Source organism: Chiloscyllium punctatum, chromosome 28, assembly GCF_047496795.1.
Source record: "Chiloscyllium punctatum isolate Juve2018m chromosome 28, sChiPun1.3, whole genome shotgun sequence".
NCBI lineage: Eukaryota > Metazoa > Chordata > Chondrichthyes > Orectolobiformes > Hemiscylliidae > Chiloscyllium > Chiloscyllium punctatum.
The window spans coordinates 7,063,930-7,084,330 of NC_092766.1; the positions used below are offsets into that span (position 1 = coordinate 7,063,930).

At 44.3% G+C, this 20,401-nt stretch overlaps 1 protein-coding gene across 7 annotated transcripts in view; it reads right to left on the reverse strand.

Moving 5' to 3' along the window:
* Positions 1 to 20,401, reverse strand: part of ash1l (ash1 (absent, small, or homeotic)-like (Drosophila)) — a 243,118-nt gene that overhangs the window by 35,759 nt on the left and 186,958 nt on the right. For all 7 annotated transcript variants that reach the window (XM_072548810.1, XM_072548804.1, XM_072548807.1 and 4 more), the window contains 6 exons: positions 19,169 to 19,263; positions 14,291 to 14,448; positions 9,992 to 10,144; positions 8,703 to 8,757; positions 2,815 to 2,947; positions 19 to 267 (listed from right to left, as the gene is read on the reverse strand). In XM_072548810.1, coding sequence (XP_072404911.1) covers positions 19 to 267; positions 2,815 to 2,947; positions 8,703 to 8,757; positions 9,992 to 10,144; positions 14,291 to 14,448; positions 19,169 to 19,263 — 843 coding nt within the window. The remainder of the gene's footprint in view (positions 1 to 18; positions 268 to 2,814; positions 2,948 to 8,702; positions 8,758 to 9,991; positions 10,145 to 14,290; positions 14,449 to 19,168; positions 19,264 to 20,401) is intronic.

Genomic DNA, 20,401 nt, shown 5'->3' on the forward strand with positions numbered 1-20,401 from the left:
ATTCTGAAAGTTACTTACCATGCACTTCTCACACTGAATCATCAGCCCCTCGTCCTTGTACAGCCCACAGATGCAACGAATCACATCGTCATCTTTCTCATTGCCATTCTCCTTCTCACCAACAGACGTCTCACTGCTGTCTGCCTCGCTGGCTGTCTCTCCAATGATCTCATCGATCTGGGCAGAGGCTTCGTGCCGAGCATTGTAGTAGACCTTCCTCAAGCGGCAAACATCTCTGCCAATGGAAGACTTCCTGCCATAGTATTTCTGGTGCGCATAACGTTAAATGAGTACAGAAGCAATACAAAGTGGAATAGCCGTCACTTTCATTTACAGTCAACATTAACTAGGGATCTGGTCAACGTGAGAGCTCAGTCCTGCACTCCTCCAGTGAGGTACTAAGTCCCAAACTCAATTCCCATTCTACATGCAGTTGGCTAACCTGAGCCAGGGCAATGATTTGTAAACTCTGTGCCTTTCCGACTTGGGGGAGAAATACAAAACAATCAGGATTCTTGCCCCTGACGCTAACGTTGTTGGACAGTGGATGCAGGATACTCAGGCTCAACTGCAACATTCTTCAATAATTGAACAGCCTCCCAGCTTATGAAGAAAGGGTCTTTTTAGTCTGTTCTGATGAATCAGCACTTCCACAAGATTGAGGAGAGAAGAAAACTGCAGACAGGAGCAACACTGGGACAGGGAGAACTCAGTCTTTACCACTTTGCAAGATCCCAAGAATGGTTTCCTATTCTTGTCAGCACTCCGTTTTATCATAAGACCACAGGATTTAGAATCAGAGTTAGACCATTTGTCTCAGCGATTCTCTTCTGCTACTCAATCATTACACTCGAACCCAGGAGCGCTTCTCATTACAATTTAACATTCCCCCAGCAGGGCAGGATGAAGAGCTGTCAGAAGCTGAAAGCTAAAACACACTGGATGGGGCTGAGTAAATGCATTTCCCCATACAATACCCGAACTGATAAAATAATGCAAAAAAGGTGACTTCCAAAAGAAAGCAATCCATTCCCAGCACCAACATTCTTCAAAGCACAAACATTTAACAAAATTACTAAATATAAAGCTGGAGAGGGTTCAGAAAAGATTTCCTGGGATATTGCCAGGAATGGAGCATTTGAGTTACAAAAATAGGCAGGGACTTTTTTCACTGGAGTGTAGGAGGTTGAGGGATGACCTTATCGAGGTTTATAAAATTATGAAGTGCATAGATAAGGTGAATGACAAGGATGCTTTCCAGGGTGGAGTAGTTCAAAACTAGGGGGCATATCTTTTAAGATGAGAGGAGGGGGGATTGAAAAAAGGACATGGGGGCAACTATTTTTTTCTTACACAGAGTGGAACAGACCAAAGAAAATGATAGTTGCAGGCACAGTTACAATTTTTAAAAGACAGTTGAGTAAGTACATGAAGAGGAAAGGTGTGGAGGGATATGGCCCATTTGCAGACAAGTGGGGACATGGTCAGCGTAGACTAGTTGGACCAAAGGGTCTGTTGTCATGCTGTATGATTCTAAAACAGATACTAAAAAAAAATCACAAACCCCACACAGCCAGTTCACTAACATCAATGACCTCTGTGAACTGACCACACAGTTGCCAGGTATTTGCAGGGTGCCAGACCTGAAACATAAAGCCATTTACCTGGCATCTCATTATCACAGCCAAAGGCCTTAATGTCTGGCTGATTACCTCATGTGCTGCGCCGGCATCTGCTCCCAGTTGTGGCTAATGAGCTACCACAAATTAACCTGCCAACATGAACACTGTCAACAAGAATGCTCAGAAACCCAAAAAGTCATTCGGACCAACAAGCCTGACCTTTTTCCAATAATCCATAACCCCACTTGCCTGCCATTACCCCCACCCACACAACTCACTTAGCCTGTAGCTCTTCATAATCAGATGCTGGGGATTAAAGTCAAGATGAGACTGGTGCTGGAAAAGCAAGGCAGGTCAGGCAGCATCTGAGCAGCAGGAAAATCACTGTTTCGGGCAAAAGCCCTTCATCAGAAATCTGCCTGACCTGCTGTGCTTTTCCAGCACCACTCCAATCTTGACCCGTAGCTCTTAATGCCCACTTTCACATTTCTTCACCTCCCCCCCCCCAAATGCTTCACCCCCATAAGCTCACACAAAACATTATCAACCTCCTTTCCTTCTACAAAATTATGTCTATAGCTTGCTTCCCCAGTAACTTATTTTATATAATTTTAATTAATTATCCTAATTTCTCTTGAAGGCCAAGCTCATGATGGCATCAGGAGACTATTTGTGAAAGCATCATCAGTGGTTCCTTACCTGATACCCAGATCCAGGATAGATACACTTCCTTTTCCTAACACACGGCATTGAAACGAACCTAAACATCTTTACAGCCGGCCTGGAGAAGATCAGCTAATCCTGACAGGATCACCCAAAACGTGCAGCTCAGTACCACAACACACACTGTTGGTACCCACTGTCAGAACACACTCAGGACCCACAGCACCAGCTGTCTCAGATGAGATTTTAAATGTCCTTTTCAACAAGATGACCCGAACACAAGCTGATGATGTGGGAATTCAAGGCTGGAGATCCCAAAACCAGCAAGATATTAAGCCAAGCAACACATTCTCAGATGAAGGGGTGAGTGGTGAGAACATAAACATAATCTTCACTCTTAATGACAGCAATTGGAAAACAAGTGACTCGTGAAGGTTACATGATCTGGACACCATGCAATAGGTAGCATACTATTTCCCAATAATAATGGTCATAGCTGCCAAACCAAGGTAAAAAACGACTTCCTCACCTCGGCATTCCTGAAGACTTTCAGCATGTCTGCATCAAAGGCTTCTACAGTCTTATAATGGCCTGTGAGGATCTGTTTCTCGATACTTGTGAGATCAATTGGATCTGTAATCTTCTCATAATAATCAGATTTTCTGTTTAAAATGGAGAAATTAGAAATTAAATCGGTACACACTCCTGTGTGAGCATATGAGGAATTAGGGAAGGGGCTCAATGCAACAAGCTATGTCTGAGAGTGCGGAGGAGATAGAACGCAGAGTGCAGTGAGGGAAGGTTCAGTCACCAGCTTCAATAGGAAAATGGGTGCTTATTTTATAAAAACAAGCTTGCACGGGAAAGGTGTGCAAGTGGGACTGTGTTATACATGCAGAGTTTTGGTAAGGACAACAGGCTTAATGACCTCCTTCTGCCCTGTAACTTCTCAATCTACAGGCTGCATCTTTTCAAATGATCTGCCACCTTTTGTCAGATTTAGATTCCTCAATCAACCTTAAACAAGTAAAATCTCTACTGACCAGCAAGACTTCTACCTTGGCCTTATGAACACAACACTGTGTTCACCCAGCAGGTGGGAGGAGTCTATTATAGCCCCCTCATGAAGTGTGCCCCTGGTAGCTCATCCGATTGGAGGTTCTTTGCACTTGACCTGAGACAAAGGGTGCCCTTGTATTATTCAAAGGTGAGGCAGCATAGCTTAAAGAAACATTTTGTTCTCACTCAATGCACACAAAGACCTCCTAACAGCACAGCTCACAGTCCAAGGCAAGACACCCAAACTGCACCCTTTCTTGCTCCTGCTGATGACTGTAGCTCTCACAGCACAATAGAGACTGGACACTGAGCCTGGGACACTTTGTTCCCATCATTCCTATGTGCTCACTGCCTTAAATGTCCGTTCCATCAGGAGGACGTTTACACATTTTGAATGAGTTGGGCTGTAAAAGACTTCTCCCACCTGCTGGGTGATGGCAGTGTAGTGTTTATGTCACGGGACTGGTAATGCAAAGGCTTAGGTTAATACTGGAGGGACTGTAAGCTGAAATCCCAGTAAGTGGCAACTTGAGAGTCTAAAGTCTGTAAATAAAGTGGCAGTTTCAGGGAATGTCACCATCAAGTTGTCAAATCATTGTATGGTTTGAATACTGACAGCAGGAACCTGTTTTTCTGAAGAAGAGCTGAAGTCTTTAAAACTATCCAAGGATTTGATAGGGTAGAAAATGTTTCCACTTGTGGGAAAGGCCAAAACACAAAATAATCACTAAGAGACACCCATTGGGAAATCAGAAGAAACATCTTTCCAAGGAGAGTGGCAATACCACAGGCTTGTTTCCACAGGGAGTCCTGAGGAAGATAGCAGAGATGCAGTCAGAGGGAAGACGGAAAGGCACATGAGGGAGAAAAGGAAGATAAGGATATACTGAAAGGCTAAGTTAAAAAGGGGACGGAGGTGGTTTGCTTGGAAGACATGCACTAGTATGAGCCAGCTGAGCTGAATGGCCTGCTTCTGTGCTGTGTTTTATTTCCAATACATTGTGTAAGAGTTACTTGCTGTTATTTTAAACTGAGGATTGAATGTGTTAAAAGTTCTCATGGTAATAAGCAGGGTGCCTTTTTCAGGCTAAGAATTTCCATTCTGGAATAAAGAGAATGATTGTAATCAAAATGAACTGCAACATGGGCATCATGTCGACAGCTGAATTATTTTTTTTAAAAAAAGTTACATTCAACAGATTGCCTCAACTTCTCATTGAACTCTGCTGCAGCAAACACCTACTCATCAGAAAAGCAATGAGCAGGTCCCACGGTATCCATCCCTGATTAGTTTAATACTGTCTACAGGAAGTGCACAGTGCCAAGCTTCACAGATGTGAGCACTTAGGCACCAATTACATGACAGGATCAAACAGCTGTGGGGGCTTGTTCTCTTTCCCCAGGAATCGGACAGAATTCCAGGTGAAAGGGAGAGAGGGGCCCACAGCACAGCACACCAAAGTGAAACCAGGCGGGAGGATGAAGTCAGCCTAGAAAAGAGATCCGACTTGGACTTTTTCAGTCCCATGTCACGTCCTTGGGACTGTTCCAAAGTGCTCAATTTCCAGTGAGTTACTTTCCAACGTACAGTCAGCCTTACACTGGCAGTTTTGAGGAGGAAGGGGAATGGAGCTTGCGGGGACTGAAAAGGGAAAACCCACAGTTCTTACTTAACGTGGGCTCTGGAAACAGATAACTGACTGAAACTTAAAATTCAAAGCAGGAAAGGACAAATCTTTTGATGATTTTATTTTCCTTGAGGTCTTATATGCTTTCTCAAATGACACTGTTTCTAACACAGCTGCTCTAGGCAAATACTGGATAGATAGATAGGGAACCTCAAAAATATTGCCACATTCCAATGGCGTCCCCATCCTTGCCCTCAAGTCAAATCCTTTTTATTGTGAGGGTAGGGATTGTGGCCAGTTGAAGAATAAGGATTCTTGGGTCTGTGCGTGTGACCCCGAAGGTGGTGGAAAAGGGCGGGAGGGACGGGAAAGAGGGCCAACCACATGTGAGCACACCCTGAACCCTCAGGTAACAGGCACATCTTGAACAGTTTGCTCCGGGGACACTTGTATTGCCCTAATGGAGATTGCCACGCTTGTCACAGGTCAGGAAATAGAAACCAACCTCTCCTGATCTAGACGTCACTATGTGCTGGTGACACAAAGATTGGTTAGAACGGTAAATAGTGTAGACAGGAATATCAAATTACATCAGCTGAACATCAGAATCGGGGGAGCTGGATTTCAATGCTGGTCAAGTGGGAGGCTAACCATTTTGGACCGAACAGAAAAAGGATAGAACCAAGGCTTCTCCCCCTCCCCACTTCAAATGGCAGATGGAGGTTCAGAGAGACGGTGATCCGCATTAACAAAAATAATCAGAAATAATGATGGAATGTGCAGCTCGTTATGTAAGGAGCTGGAATATAAAAGGATGGATTTTTGGAATAGCCATGTAAAGGTTGATCAGATTGCAATACCACACACAGCTCTGGCAATGATTTAGCAGCCTCAGCAGAGATTCACTAGCATGTTCTCTGAGATCCAAGGACTAATTTATAGGAAATTTGGAATATAAAATGTTAAGGGTTGGTTAGATTGAGATGTGTATGAATTTGATTGGAAGTCATCGAGTAGATAGAGAGAACTCTCCTCTGTGGGGAGGGAAGTCTAGGAAAAGTGGACACCACTTTAACATCAGAAGCAGGCCATCTGAGACAGAAGTTAGGCAATATTTCATCAAAGGGTAGCAGGACCTTCTCACAAACAGCAGTAGCTGGTGAGCTCCATTGATCATTTTAAAATCAGAGAACAATAGATTTTTGATAAAAGGGTACAGAGTGATTTGATTCCAAAGGAAAGATCACATAATTGTACAATACAGTTTAGGCTCTGTGGTCTATCAAGTCTGCATTGACAAAAAAAAACTACTCCAAATCTACACTAACCCCTCGTTCCAGCACGTGGCCCATAGCCTTGAACCTTGGGACATTTCAAGTGCTCATTAAAGAACCTTCAAAGCTCATTCAAAGGTTGTGAGGTTTCCTGTCTCAACAACCCTTCCAGGCAGCACATTCCAGATTCCCAGCACCCTCATGCAAAACAAACCCCCTATAAACTTCCTGCCTTGCATCTTTAAATAAGTTGTTATTAACCCTTTAACTAAACAGAACAGTCTGCTTCCTACCCACCCTGTACATGCCCCTCTAATCTTATAAACTTCAGTCAGGGAAGGCCCTCAGCATTCTCTACTCCAAACAAAACAACCCAAGCTTATTCAGCCTCTCTCTTCATTGAGAAAAATAGTCCGTCCCAAGCAACATCCCAGAGACTGTTAGGTCTGAAGGCTGATAAGTCCTCGGGACCTGATGGTCTACATCCCAGGGTACTGAAGGAGGTGGCTCTAGAAATCGTGGATGCGTTGGTGATTATTTTCCAATGTTCTATAGATTGAGGATCAGTTCCTGTGGATTGGAGGGTGGCTAATGTTGTCCCACTTTTTAAGAAAGGAGGGAGAGAGAAAGCAGAGAATTATAGACCAGTTAGTCTGACCTCAGTGGTGGGAAAAATGCTGGAGTCAATTATAAAGGACGAAATTATGACACATCTGGATAGCAGTAACAGGACAGGTCAGAGTCAGCATGATTTATGAAGGGGAAACCATGCTTGACTAACCTTCTGGAATTTTTTGAGGATGTAACTCTGAAGATGGACAAGGAAGATCCAGTGGACCTTCAGAAAGCCTTTGATAAAGTCCCACATAGGAGGTTAGTGAGCAAAATTAGGGCACATGGTATTAGGGGCAAAATACTGACATGGTTTGAAAATTGGTTGGCTGACAGGAAACAAAGGGTAGTGATAAACGGCTCCCTTTCAGAATGGCAGGCGGTGACCAGTGAGGTACCGCAGCTTTTAACAATGTACATTAATGATATAGATGAAGATATTACAAGGTGGCAGGGTGAAATGTGAGGAGGATGTTAGGAGAATACATGGTGACCTGGACAGGCTAGGTGAGTGACAGATGCATGGCAGATGCAGTTTAATGTGGATAAATGTGTGGTTGTCCACTTTGGTGGCAAGAACAAGGCAGCAGATTACTACCTAAATGGAGTCAAGTTAGGTAAAGGGGCAGTACAACGAGATCTAGGTGTTCTTGTACACCAGTCAATGAAAGCAAGCACGCAGGTACAGCAGGTAGTGGAGAAAGCTAATAGCATGCTGGCCTTCATAACAAGAGGAATTGAGTATAGAAGCAAAGAGGTTCTTCTGCAGCTGTACAGGGCCCTGGCGAGGCCGCACCTGGAACATTGTGCGCAGTTTTGGTCTCCAAATTTGAGGAAAGACATTCTGGCTATTGAGGGAGTGCAGCGTAGGTTCACAAGGTCAATTCCCGGAATGGTGGGACTACCTTACGCTGAAAGACTGGAGCGACTGGGCTTGTATATGCTTGAGTTTAGAAGGCTGAGAGGGGATCTAATTGAGACATATAAGATTATTAAAGGATTGGACACTCTGGAGGAAGGAAGCATGTTTCCACTGATGGGTGAGTGCCGAACCAGAGGACACAGTTTAAAAATAAGGGGTAGGCCGTTTAGAACAGAGTTGAGGAGAAACTTCTTCACCCAGAGAGTGGTGAATATAGGGAATGCTCTGCCCCAGAGGGCAGTGGAGGCCAAGTCTCTGGATACTTTCAAGAAAGAGTTGGATAATAGTTGAATCAAGGGTTATCAGGATAAGGCAGGAACAGGTTACTATTGAGGATGATCAGCCATGATCATAATGAATGGTGGTGATGGCTCAAAGGGCAGAATGGCCTACTCCTGCACCTATTGCTTATTGTCTATTGAATCTCCTCTGTATCCACTCCAATGCAATCTCATCCTGCCTACAGTACAGTAACCAGTAAACTACATAGTATTCCAGTGACCTAACCAAAGTCCTGCATAGCTCCAACATAACCTCCGTGCTCTTACAATTTATGCCATAACTGTTAAAGGCAAGCATGTCACCTTATTAACCACCTTATTAACTTGCCCTGCTGCCTTCAGGGATCAGTGGACAAGCACCACAAGAGCCCTCTGAGCTTCCTAGCTGAGGACTACCTGGTCTTGTTAACTCTTTCAAATTGCTTCACCTTCCTTTTCAGTTTTAAGTCCCATCTGCTACTGGCAGACAGTTTAAAGATCAGCCATGATCTCTCACTGAACAGCAAAGTCTTGAAGGGCTGAATGGCCTCATCTTGTTGCTGTGATGTAGAAAGTTTTGCCACAGTCTTTCAGTGCCCATCTTTAAAGCCCATTTGTCCCTGGCAAACTCCATCTGGCAATGTACTGAACAAATTGCTTACTTTTTCCTTGATGGTAGATTCAGGAGGGGCGTGGCCAGTGCTTGTTCTGATGAATCTGAAGAAATTTTGAAATGAAAGAAATATATTAGTGAAGTTTCAAATGCTAATGATTATTTGACTGCAGAATGAATGAATTGGGACTCCAGTATATAAAGTGATTTATAATCATCTTAACTATTTAAACACATATTGCTAAAAAATGTGAAGTGGGTCATGTCCTTAGCCAATGATCCATGGGGGACTTGAAAACCTACCTGCCTGCCTTGTTACCCCCTAACATGACTTGGTATCAATATTTGGAATGAGGTCCTTGGAATGTTTCAGTAAGTGCTATGTCAATGCTTCTTGTCACTGGAGTTCATATTAATAATAATAAATAATGACACTTAATTAAAAGCATGGATGAATAACATTCTATTTATATAAAAACAAAGGACAACTCAGCTGATTGTCAACAACTTACAGCAGTGTCCTGTAAACATCAAAAAGACTGACTACAACATTTACTGGATCTAAAAATCTGTAACTATGAGATTACATTCGATCAGTTTAGATTCCCTACAGTGTGGAAACAGGCCCTTCGGCCCAACAAGTCCACACTGACCCCGCGAAGAGTAACCCACCCATACCCATTCCCCTACCCTATACTTACTCCTGACTAATGCACCTAACACTACGGGCAATTGAGCACGGCCAAGTCACCTGACCTGCATGTATCTGGATTGTGGGAGGAAACCTATGCAGACACGGGGAGAATGTGCAAACTCCACGCAGACAGTTGCCTGAAGCGGGAATCGAACCTGGGTCCCTGGAGCTGAGAGGCAGCAGCGTAAATCACTGAGCCACCGTGCTGCAGATGATATATGCTTTTAAAGTATTCACTTGAGTTGAGCAGATTATGGGATGATCTGATTAAGGTGTTTTAAGATGACTTCAGGATTTGATGAGAATGACAGAAACTATGTTCTTGAGTGGGAGGGTACAGTACAAATAGGTCTCACTTTAAAATCTGGCTCAGGAGTGATTTTAGGAGTCACTTCTTCACAAGGAAGGTTGTGGAAATCAGGAACTCTCCATCAAAAATTGCTGAGGCTAGGAATTTTGGAGGTTGGGGATAAGAGATCAAATGTGAATAATGAATGATGGATTTCATTAGTGGTCATTGAAGCAAGGTGGGTAAATGGAACTAAGATACAGCAGTAGCCATGGTCTAATCGAATGAAGCAGCAGACCAGAGGGGATGGATGGCCTCCCTGCTGTCAAGTTGAACGACATGTTCAGAAACATACCTTTGTAGGATATGATTGTGTCGGAGATTTCTTTGAAGATCTGAGCCAGGCGGGCGGTGCGAGCTACCTCGATATTCTCTTCTGCTGCGGCTAGCCTCCGGGTTCTGACCGAGCGAGAGGTTTGGAGAGCTGAAAACTGGGTCATGAAAACATCTGCACCAAAGCATAGGGGGGCAAAAAAAAGCAAGGTGTTTGTTACACGGCACTGCACTCCTGCACCATGTGGAACCGCACAATTTTGCTGATTAATTAGAAAGCTAGCCTGTGAACAGTGGCACACAGCATGCAGAAATGAAAACCAGATTTCATCCACTTATTCACCCTGCACTTGGAATGGCCAGCTTTAATTATTTTACTTTCAGAGCAGGCATTATTGAAGACGGATGTGCCAAATGGGTAGAGGCATTAAAAATGGGAGGAATGCATTCATGATCTTGAAAAGTATAATAAGCAACTTAACTGGGACGACAAGACAGCATGTTCGGGAAATCATAAGCCTCGAGGAAAAACAGAGATTAGAACCAGCTCTCTCCAACTTGGATTCTTTCTTTGCTCCGAAGGAACCCCTTGAACAGCTCAATGCTAAATAAAACTGCAGAAAGTTCAGGTTCCATGATATACTGGTGTATCCCCTCATATCCTATGCAGCTACTTCTTGAACCATTTCTCCTGCATATAATAAAAAGTTTGCTGCCTCTCACTTTTGGCTTGGTAAAGGTACAGTTCTAGGGAGGAGCACAGGTATTACTTAATCATCATGTGAAGGTGCCTGTGTTGGACTGGGGTGGACAAAGTTAGAAATCACACCACACCAGTTTATAGGCCAACAGGTTTATTTAGAAGTACAAACTTTCGGAGTGTGCTACCTGATGAAGGAGATGAAGTGCTCTGATAGCTTGTACAGTACTTCCAAATAAGCCTGTTCAACTATAATCTGATGCTGAGATTTTCAACATCATTATCTTGGGTGGTCCCTCACAGGTGAGGATGACTCTGTTCCACTCTCAGGGTGTAGCCGTTGGGAGCTGTACATACTGATGTGGCTACCGCAGGCTCTGTTACACTTGGGGCAGGAGGTGGTCACAGGAAAGGGGTGGGTGGGATATTGGTGTGGCAGCACCTTCCTTTCGCCTTTTCCTGATGACAAGTCTCGTGGTGCTCGATGCCTTCCTGGATGCTCCTTCTCCACTTTGGTCAGTCTTGTGCGAGTGATTCCCAGGTGTCGGTGGGAGCGCCGCATTTCTCCAGTGAGGACTTGAGGCGATCACTGAAGCACTTCCTCTGTCTACCTGGGGCTCACCTGCTGTTTCAGAGCTGGGAGTAGACTCTTCTTTGGGGAGGCTCGCGTTCGCTCATGCAGACAACATGCCCAGCCCATCGCGGTCTATTGGAGAGGGGGTGGGGGGGTCAGTGCCCTATTGCCATGGATGTTGTCCTGGTCGAGGATGCTGGGATTGGTGTGTCTGTCTTCCCAGTGGATTCACAGGTTCTTGTGTGGGCAGCATTGGTGGTACTGCTCAGTGTCTTGAGGTGTGTGCTGTGGACTGTCCACATCTCAGATGCACACAGGAGGGTAGGAACCATCACAGCTCTGTAAACCATGAGCTTGGTATAGGATGTAATGTTGTTGTTCTCGAACACTTTTTCTCAGCGTGCTGTTAGCACACCGGAGGTAGGGCTGGATCGCTTCATCAGTATCAATACTTAAAGTAGAACTGAACATCCATGGTGCACTTTTGCAGCTGGGCATGTTGTGAAATTCCAGCTGTTGGTTTGACATCAATGAACAAACTGACCATCCTACATTGAAGCTACAGCCAACTGGGAGGATATGCATAGTAACTGCTTCATCTACCATAGAACACTTGAGCAGGACTTTTACTAGTGTTAAATTTCAAAATATCCATCTCCAGACATGGTGCCAATCCCTAGGTACATGGTGCCCCTGTAAAGCCTCAACAGGTGAAGGAGCCACTCTACTTTAATCCAGATTCTAGCTCACTGCCCAGTTTCCCATTAAAGTCACTGACCCACCAAACCTAACTCAGGTTGTTTGTTCCACTGTACTCTGATTCCACCAGGAACCCACTTCCTTTTACTCTCCATTTCAACACCATCCCCCGACTATCTTTTCCCTTTCATGACTTAATGGCCACCCGATAGAAATAAGTGAGCCATTTTCTGGGTTGGCAAGCTTTGTAGGGAGTCCTACATGGCTTAGCAGACCCTTCAAAGAATCAATTGCATGGATGCAGGGCGAAAGGACCCATTTGGGCTTCTAATGATGATGCAGCAGCTTTGCGGCTACTTTTACCCATAGCAGACTTTGCCTTTTTTTGAAAAAGAAAAAAGTCATTCTAGAAATGAAGACAGTGGACTCCTGCTCTATGGATTAACAAGCCAGGGACATAACCGGTCTTGGTTGCAGTGCCCTTGGAGACACCCTTGTGCTCAAACAGCACCATCTAAATGCCCCTTCTGCCATGTTAAGAGCAAAGAGGTTTGAGCGGAGGAACCACAGCTGAGGGTGGTTGAATCTATTGCATTAGTGTGGGTAAAGTGGGTCAGATATTTCACTACCCGAGGGTACCAGCACACTGCTGTCACTCAGCAATTCAGTACAAAATGTGCATTATGACCCCAAAACCTTCCAAGTCATAAATGCAACCTTGTCTGACGATACTCTTTACTTGAAGAACAATTACTCTCACTCTGAATGGAATGCATTCTGAGGCTCTGTTTGTATTAAGTATCAATATTCACCGAATATTTGTAGCAACACTCCCAGGTAAGTTCACCGCTATAGTATTCCCACGATGCTCTACAGAGGGGGAACAAGGTTGAGGATCTCACAACTGTGCATGAATTATTCATACCGCTGTAACAATATTTCGTCCAGGTTTTTTTCTGTTTTGGAGAGGTTTTGAGCCATAGGTGCTGAGCTGTCTCCTCCAAGCCAATAAAGACGAATAAGGGAGGGATCTCACAGAAACATATAAAATCCTGATGGGACTGGACAGGTTAGATACAGGAAGAATGTTTCTGATGTTGTGGAACTCCAAAACGAGGGTGACAGACTAAGGATAAGGGGTACACCATTCAGAACGGAGAATAATAATTTCTTCACCTAGAACCTGTTCAATTCTCTACCACAGAAAGCTGTTGGGGCCAGTGGGTTGGATATATTCAAGAGGGAGCTGGATGTGACCCCTGTATCTAAATGGATCAAGGGGTATGAGGAAAACGTAGGAGAGGGATACTGAGAGTGCATGATCAGCCATGATTGTATTGAGTGATGGTGCAGGTTGGAAGGGCTGAATGGCCTCCTTCTGCACCTATTTTCTGCTTCTAAAGTAAACAACTTTTGAGGCATTGGTTTTTTTTTAAAAAAACAGTTGGAACAATTGAAGCAGGCTAAATGGGTGGGGTCAGGTTCCCACAGAACCAGGGGTTTTAGTAATCAGAGTCATTTAGTTTTAGCAGTTGTTGGGATTTTGAAGTTGGCTGTGGATGCGAGGACATCGCTCTTGAGTACAGCAAAAAGCTGGAGGCTCTCTCTTGACCAGAATTCTTTCTAAGGTATTCTTCTCTCCTGGACTAGAGAAACACCACACGTGAGACAATCTGTTTGACTGAATTTGCCAAGAGTACGTTTATGGGATGATACCATATTGAAACAGTTGCTGCCTTGTAGTTAAATAATCTATTATTCTCTTACATTTTCCAACAGAGTTAAAGTTACACCAATTCTTCTTCCTTTTGTTTGCATCTTAACTGTAGGGTGAGAATAAAGTGTGTTCTGCTTAAAGCCAAGCAGTGTAACCAATCAAATTACGTCTGGAACACAGCACTTTACTCTTGCCTTCAAATAAGTTGGGTCTAAGCTATCTCTCCTTGACATATTTGGAAGGGGCTTGCATTGTACCATCACACATGGTTGTCAGTTATTCTCAGTGACCCAGTATAAAAACAGAAGGGGAGAAAAAATGGAAGCCTTCCTTGGTGGTGAGTTTGCGATGGCGGTGGTACATGCTCGCCGGCCCCAGTGTTGCTTCTGGTCCGGCTAAAGGAGCAGTACCTCGCACCAGCAAGTGCTGGATGTTGTGACAGGTCCCAGAGGCGAAAGGTTAGTGCCAGCCCATAGCATCTCACATTACTCTCAAAATCAGATCAGACCTCTTGGTCAATACGCAAACACAAGCTAATGCTGAGCATGGGTACTGTCATCAATCAAGGAAACTCTCATCTCTCTTTGTACCCTCCCGCCCCCACCAAGAAAACTCGTTTTTTTCTTCGTACCAGATTTGATGTTGCCATCATCCCGGCAAATTCCATTCCAACGAGTGTACAGTGACACAGACTGACTGTTGTCATTCTCCTGCTTTGCCTCCTCCTGTTTCTGCCGCATCTTCTCCCAGTTTCGGACGAGAAATACATGGTGCTTCAGCACAAAATTCCTGTCAAGATGAAGAGCCAAGACAGAAAATGAGAGGAGACATGGAGGTAATGTCCAACCCTGACATAACCAAGTCTACCCCTCAGGGAATACTAGTGGCATGCAAACAAGCAATTACACTCAGTTGGCCAACAGACACTCACTGTTCATTCATTCATCTCAAAGCTGCTTTGTGGGATCCTGACATTTCTCAACAACTCTCCCTGAACCTTATGTAAAATTTTCAATTAGTGATAAGGGATTACACAAGTACCAGACGATTGTTAATGAGGGAATAGTTTTGCCTGCTCCAGTATAGGATGGGCTGATCTTTGCTGGTCTATTTGAGATCTCGGGCAGGCTGGAGAAAGCAAAACAACCACTGTGCTTTAACAAAGTAACAAACTTGAGTGGTCTCCTGCCACACTCTACAAAGAGCAGGCAATAAGTTTACTTCTCAATATACTTTCTCACCTGTAACTAAAAGAATCTCCCACCCCAGCTCCTGGGTGTTTTACACTCTCCAGTAACTCCCAAAGCAGCTATTAACATCATTCTTAGACTTGATCAATGAGTGCGAGCAGGGCCTGTGGTTGATGGCCAAGTACACTCAAGTAGAGTCGAACTCTGTGGCCTTCTGAAATCTACTCTCAGGCACTTGTGACTTGGAAATTGTTCCTGGATTGTAGAAAGCAGCAAGACCCTCTCTCTAAACTGGGTGGAGTCAGCACTGATCAGGCATCAAACTTGGGCCATTTCTTAACCAGCTCAGCTACCAGGAGTGCTCAATACTGCCTCTCCAATGAGACTCCCATGTTCTGTGGCAACAAACATCAAGATTGAGTAAAAATCCTAAATACACTGAGCCTCAACTCAGAGTGAATGACTGGAAGTGAAACGTGAACAAAAAACAACCACACTTTCATAACCAGTCTAAATCTGAAACAGTTCGAACAACACACAAGCCAAGTTGAATTAACAAAAGAAAGTGGTTACTACCTAACTAAATAGTGTGCATATATATTTCTGCATTATATAAATCTGTGCATATTTATTTAAGCTAGGACAAAATCCCCTCAGGGTTGCATTAATTTATAATAATACCACAAGTATGTAGCATTATATAAACATGCACACACCCAAAAGATCTCACTTTCTGTATTTTGCAGAAATGTTTCCATACTCAGTCACCAAGAGTTATTTTTGTCCTGCTCTGCCTCTAAACCACCCGGAGTCTCCCTGCCAGCAGTGCGTCTGTCAAGGTTTCTCACCTACAGATCTCACTCACTGTGGAGAAGTAGTTGGCTCTCTCCCATCTCAAACTAACAGAGCTGCCCATTACGATAGCAGTAGGAATTGGGAGGGTGGGAGAAAAGGGATCAATTTGGGAGCATTGTGCGATACAAATGGAGAGTTTAGCAAAGCACAGACTGCAAAATTCCAAAAGCAATGATAGTTGATCTTGGAACAGTGTACAGTTTTAATTTTTCATTATTTCAGTTATTACTGTATATATTTTGATGAAATGCTATCCTTCTTGGTATTCTCTCATGGTTTCAAGTCCCTGTGTATCTAAGATCTTACCACAGGGAACCAGTTATGTTGAAAATAAAACGGACTGTTTCTAGGTTCAATTAAAAAAATAAAAGAACAGTACAGCACAGGAACAGGTCCTTCAGCCCAAACTTGTGCTGACCCATGATGCATTTTCAAAACTAAACACTTTTTGCAGTGTCACAGTCCCTATCTTTCTGTCCCCCCCACCGGCTCATGTATCTGTCCAAATGCCTCTTAAGCATTCCTATTGTATCTGCTTCTACCATCTACTGTGGCAGCACATTGCAGGTATTCCCACCCTCTGTGTAAAAAGCTTTCCTTTCACATCTCCTTTGAACTTCCCTCCTTGTCGATCTATGTCCCCCCAGTAACTGGCATTTCGACCCAACTATACACTCTATCTATTCCTGTCATAATTTTGTAAACTTTTATCAGGTTGCTCCCCAGCCTCTGATGTTGAAGTGAAAAACAGACCAAATTTATCTGATCTCTCCTCACAGCTAATACCTTCTAAACCATGAAACATCCTGGTGGACTGTTTCTGTACCCTCCTCGAAGCCTCCATATCCTTTTGGAGATGTGGCGACTAGAACTGTATGCAATAATCTACATGTGACTGAACTAAAGTTCTATATAGTTGCAATATGACTTGCCAATTTTTATACTCTGTGCCCTGACTGATGAAGGCAAACATACCTTCTTGACCATCTTATACACTGGTTTTGCCACTTTCAGAGAACCATGCCCAGATCACTCTGACATTAATACTTTTTAGCGTTCTGCCATTCAATGTACTGTCCACAGCTCCCCAAATGTTTGTGTTACCTGAAAACCCCCTAATCAGACCACTGACATTCGCCTCCAAATTATTTATATTACAAACAGGGGTCCCAGCACTGATCCCTTCACAACACCACTCGTCACAGATTCCCAGTCAGAAAAAAACCCAATGAATAATATAGTTCGGTCGCTATTGTACCAGCCCACTGCAGATCACGGGACTTCACCTTTTGTACCAGCCTGCCATGAGGGGCCTTGTCCATGTAGACATCATGTAGACTACCACCCCGCCCTCTGCCATTTCCTTGAAAAACTGAAGTTTGTGAGATATGACCTTCCGTGCATAAGGTCATGCTGCTGATTGCTAATAATCCCATATTTTTCCAATTGTGAGTAAATCCTGTCCCTAAGAATCTTCTCCAATAACGTCCCTACCACTGAGAAAGTTCACTGGTTTGTACTTTTCCAGATTGTCCCTGATACCCTTGTTAAACAAAGGAACAACATTAGCTATTCTCCAATTCTATGCGACCTTGCCTGTGACTAAACAGGATACAAAGATTTTGTACAAGGCCATAGCAATTTCCCCCCCTCAGCATTCTGGGACAGATCCACCTTAAGTTTCAAACCACCCAACACCACCTTTTTTACATGGACATGCCCTAGAATATCAACATGGCTCCCCAGGATTCACCATCCACCAGGTTCTTCTCCTTTGTGAAGGACCTCACACACACCCTCTGGCTCCACGCATCCTCCACACTTCCCCTGGCTACCCTCTTGCTCCTTAGATACATATAAAAAGCCTTGGGATTTTCCTTAATCCCGTTAATCCCTCTCAGCCCTCCTCGTTCCTTCTTTAAGTTTTTTCCTTTATATTCCACGAAGGCTCTGTCGGTCTTCAGCTCGCTAAAGTTTACATTTGCTTCTTTCTTCTTGCTGACTAAACTCTCAATTTCTCGGCATCCAAGGTTCCGAATCTTGCTGTCCTTATCCTTCATGGTGACAGGAATGTACTGGTCCTGAACTCTAATCGACTGCCCTTTAAAAAGATTCCCATGTGCCATATGTGGATGTACCCTCAAAACAGCCACCCACAATCTATATACCCCAGGGGAGAGAGAAGAGAGATGTGTTTCAGAAAGCAGCCAAGATCAAATCAATAAGCCTTGAATGCAAGGAACAGAAACTGCTGGAAATCCACGTTGCAACCACACTCAGATGGGCAAATATTTAGGGATAAGGCTCAAAATCAGTTCAGATGGACAGAATCTGAGCTTCTCTCAGATGCCGACGAGTAGCTGCGTGTTTCCAGAATCACCTGCTATCACCACAGACCCGAGTTAACTCAGAAGATTAACCAAAAGAACTGCAGATGTTGCAAAAGAAGTTACTGGAAACACTCAGCACGCCTGACAGCATCTGCAAAGAGATATCAAAATTAACGTTTTGGGTCTGGTGAGCCCCTCAGAACTGAACAGCATTAACTTTAATTTCTCTTCACAGATGCTGCCAGACCTAGTGGGTTTTTCCAGCAACTTCTGCTTTTCAAGGAAGACTAACTGGGTGAAATAAGAACAATCCTATTGTTACAGCATTGTGAAAACATTTAATTGAGAATTGCTTCGGCACGTCACACAACACGAGCTGGAAGTGACAACTAAGATGTTAGTGGGCCTCCATAATGCATCATTATGGTAACACCAGCACCAGGACAGCACTAAACTACAGCTCGAGGCCATTGCTCAGCATGGTCTGGTCACAGAAAACGATAAAGGGCACTCTGCTACTCCATCAATGCTGCACTGCCATCGGTTATTTGGCAGCCTGCCGCAGTGCTGCAGTTGGACTTGATTAGTCAATTTCTCAGTCACAGAAAGTTTCCGATTGCCATTCGGAGCTGGACACTCACACATGGGTTGAGTGGGATCAGCAATTTGTTTGGCAAGTTGTAGTGTCAATACTGGATTGGGATCATGAAGAGCAAGACTGTCCCCTAGCGTGAGATGTACAACCCAAACACACTATTCTAGGCCGTGCAGAGTTAGACAATGCCAGTTTGAATACAGTAACTCGCCACAGGAAGCAGATGGCTGGTTTTAAACAGTGTGATGTTGGGGTGTGAGCACATATATGCGGGTCTGAGTGTGTGAGAGAGAGAGAGGGGGAGGAAAGGGCGAGGGCGAGGGCGGGGAGGGCGAGGGCGAGGGCGAGGGCGAGGGCGAGGGCGGGGAGAAAGGCTAGTTTAAGGAAATTCTTGGTGGGACTGGCTCTTTTTGGGAGAAGATACTGATCACCCACAGCACATTTTGCAAACTAACCCACAATTGATGACATTAGGAAAGCATTCTGTAGAATCTGTGTAGTTGTATGGTGTGACTTTGTTGCTGAACATCAAGTCCTACCTCTCCCTGTTGGACATGGGCTTCATCTGGTGAGGTTGGCTCAGTTTGGCAGGGTTGTTAACATTTTCACTCGGCTCCTCTGATACATGCCCCCTCTGTGATTAAACACAAAATGAATAGTTGAGACATGCACTTGCTTTTGACATCCTTAAATCACAGGCAAACTCCAACTACAGCAGATGTGTATCTTTGAGATGGAACAACCACACAGCTCTTCTGGGAATGAACAAAACAAAGCGACTAACCTGGGCAAGGCAAAGTGATTCCATATCTATCCCCCTAGCTTTCAACATATACTCAGTTACCCACTCTCAGCCTCAATGTTCCTTGGTTAGGGTTTGGGAGTGAAAATGTCAATCAGGGTTCCAGTTCCTGATTGCTAGACAGTGGCTCCAACAAGGAACAGTGATCGGAAATGGGGACATCAGTTAGGATTCCTGCTCCTGATCACTAGGTTATGTCTCCATCACGGAATATGTATGATAGACAAGGAAAGAATCAAACTTTGGAGCAATGTACCCTTACATCACTGCCAAGTCTCATGGAAGACATTAGCCAATAGGGCACTGGACCATAAGTCAGCCACTCCAAGAGAGGAAAAGAGAAGCATAGAGAAAATAAAGGACGCATACTGCTCCAAAGAATAAACACAGTGGGAGGCCATGGCCTAGTGGCAATCCAGATGCCCAACCTCATGCTATGGGGGTCAGAGGTTCAAATCCCACTTTGGCAGCTGGTTGACTATGATCGGATCTAAAATCCACCAATTCATTTAGCTTCGATTAATGACACTTGGAATAAAGAGAAAATCTGTGGGGGCTCTGCAGTTGTAGAACCTCTACCTCTGAGCTAGGAGCCAGGGCTCAGGTTCCACTTCCTCCAGAGGTGTGTCATAACATCTCTGAACAGTTTGATTATAAGTTTATCTAGAAAGCAAGTCACAGTGATGGTAATCACAAACATTGGCAATGACATAAAAGCCCCGATTCACTAGTGACCTTTAGGGGAAGGACACCTGCTATCCTTACCTGGACTGGCTGACATGCAACTGCAGACCCATAGCAAATGTGATGGACTCCCCAAAATGGTCAAGCAAATCACTCAGTTCAGGAGTAATTGGGAATGGGAAATAAATGCTGGCCCAGCCAGTGACAACCACATCTATTTGTATGATTGGGGCTCAGTGGTTAGCACTACGGCCTCACAGCACCAGGGACCCAGGTTCGACTCCAG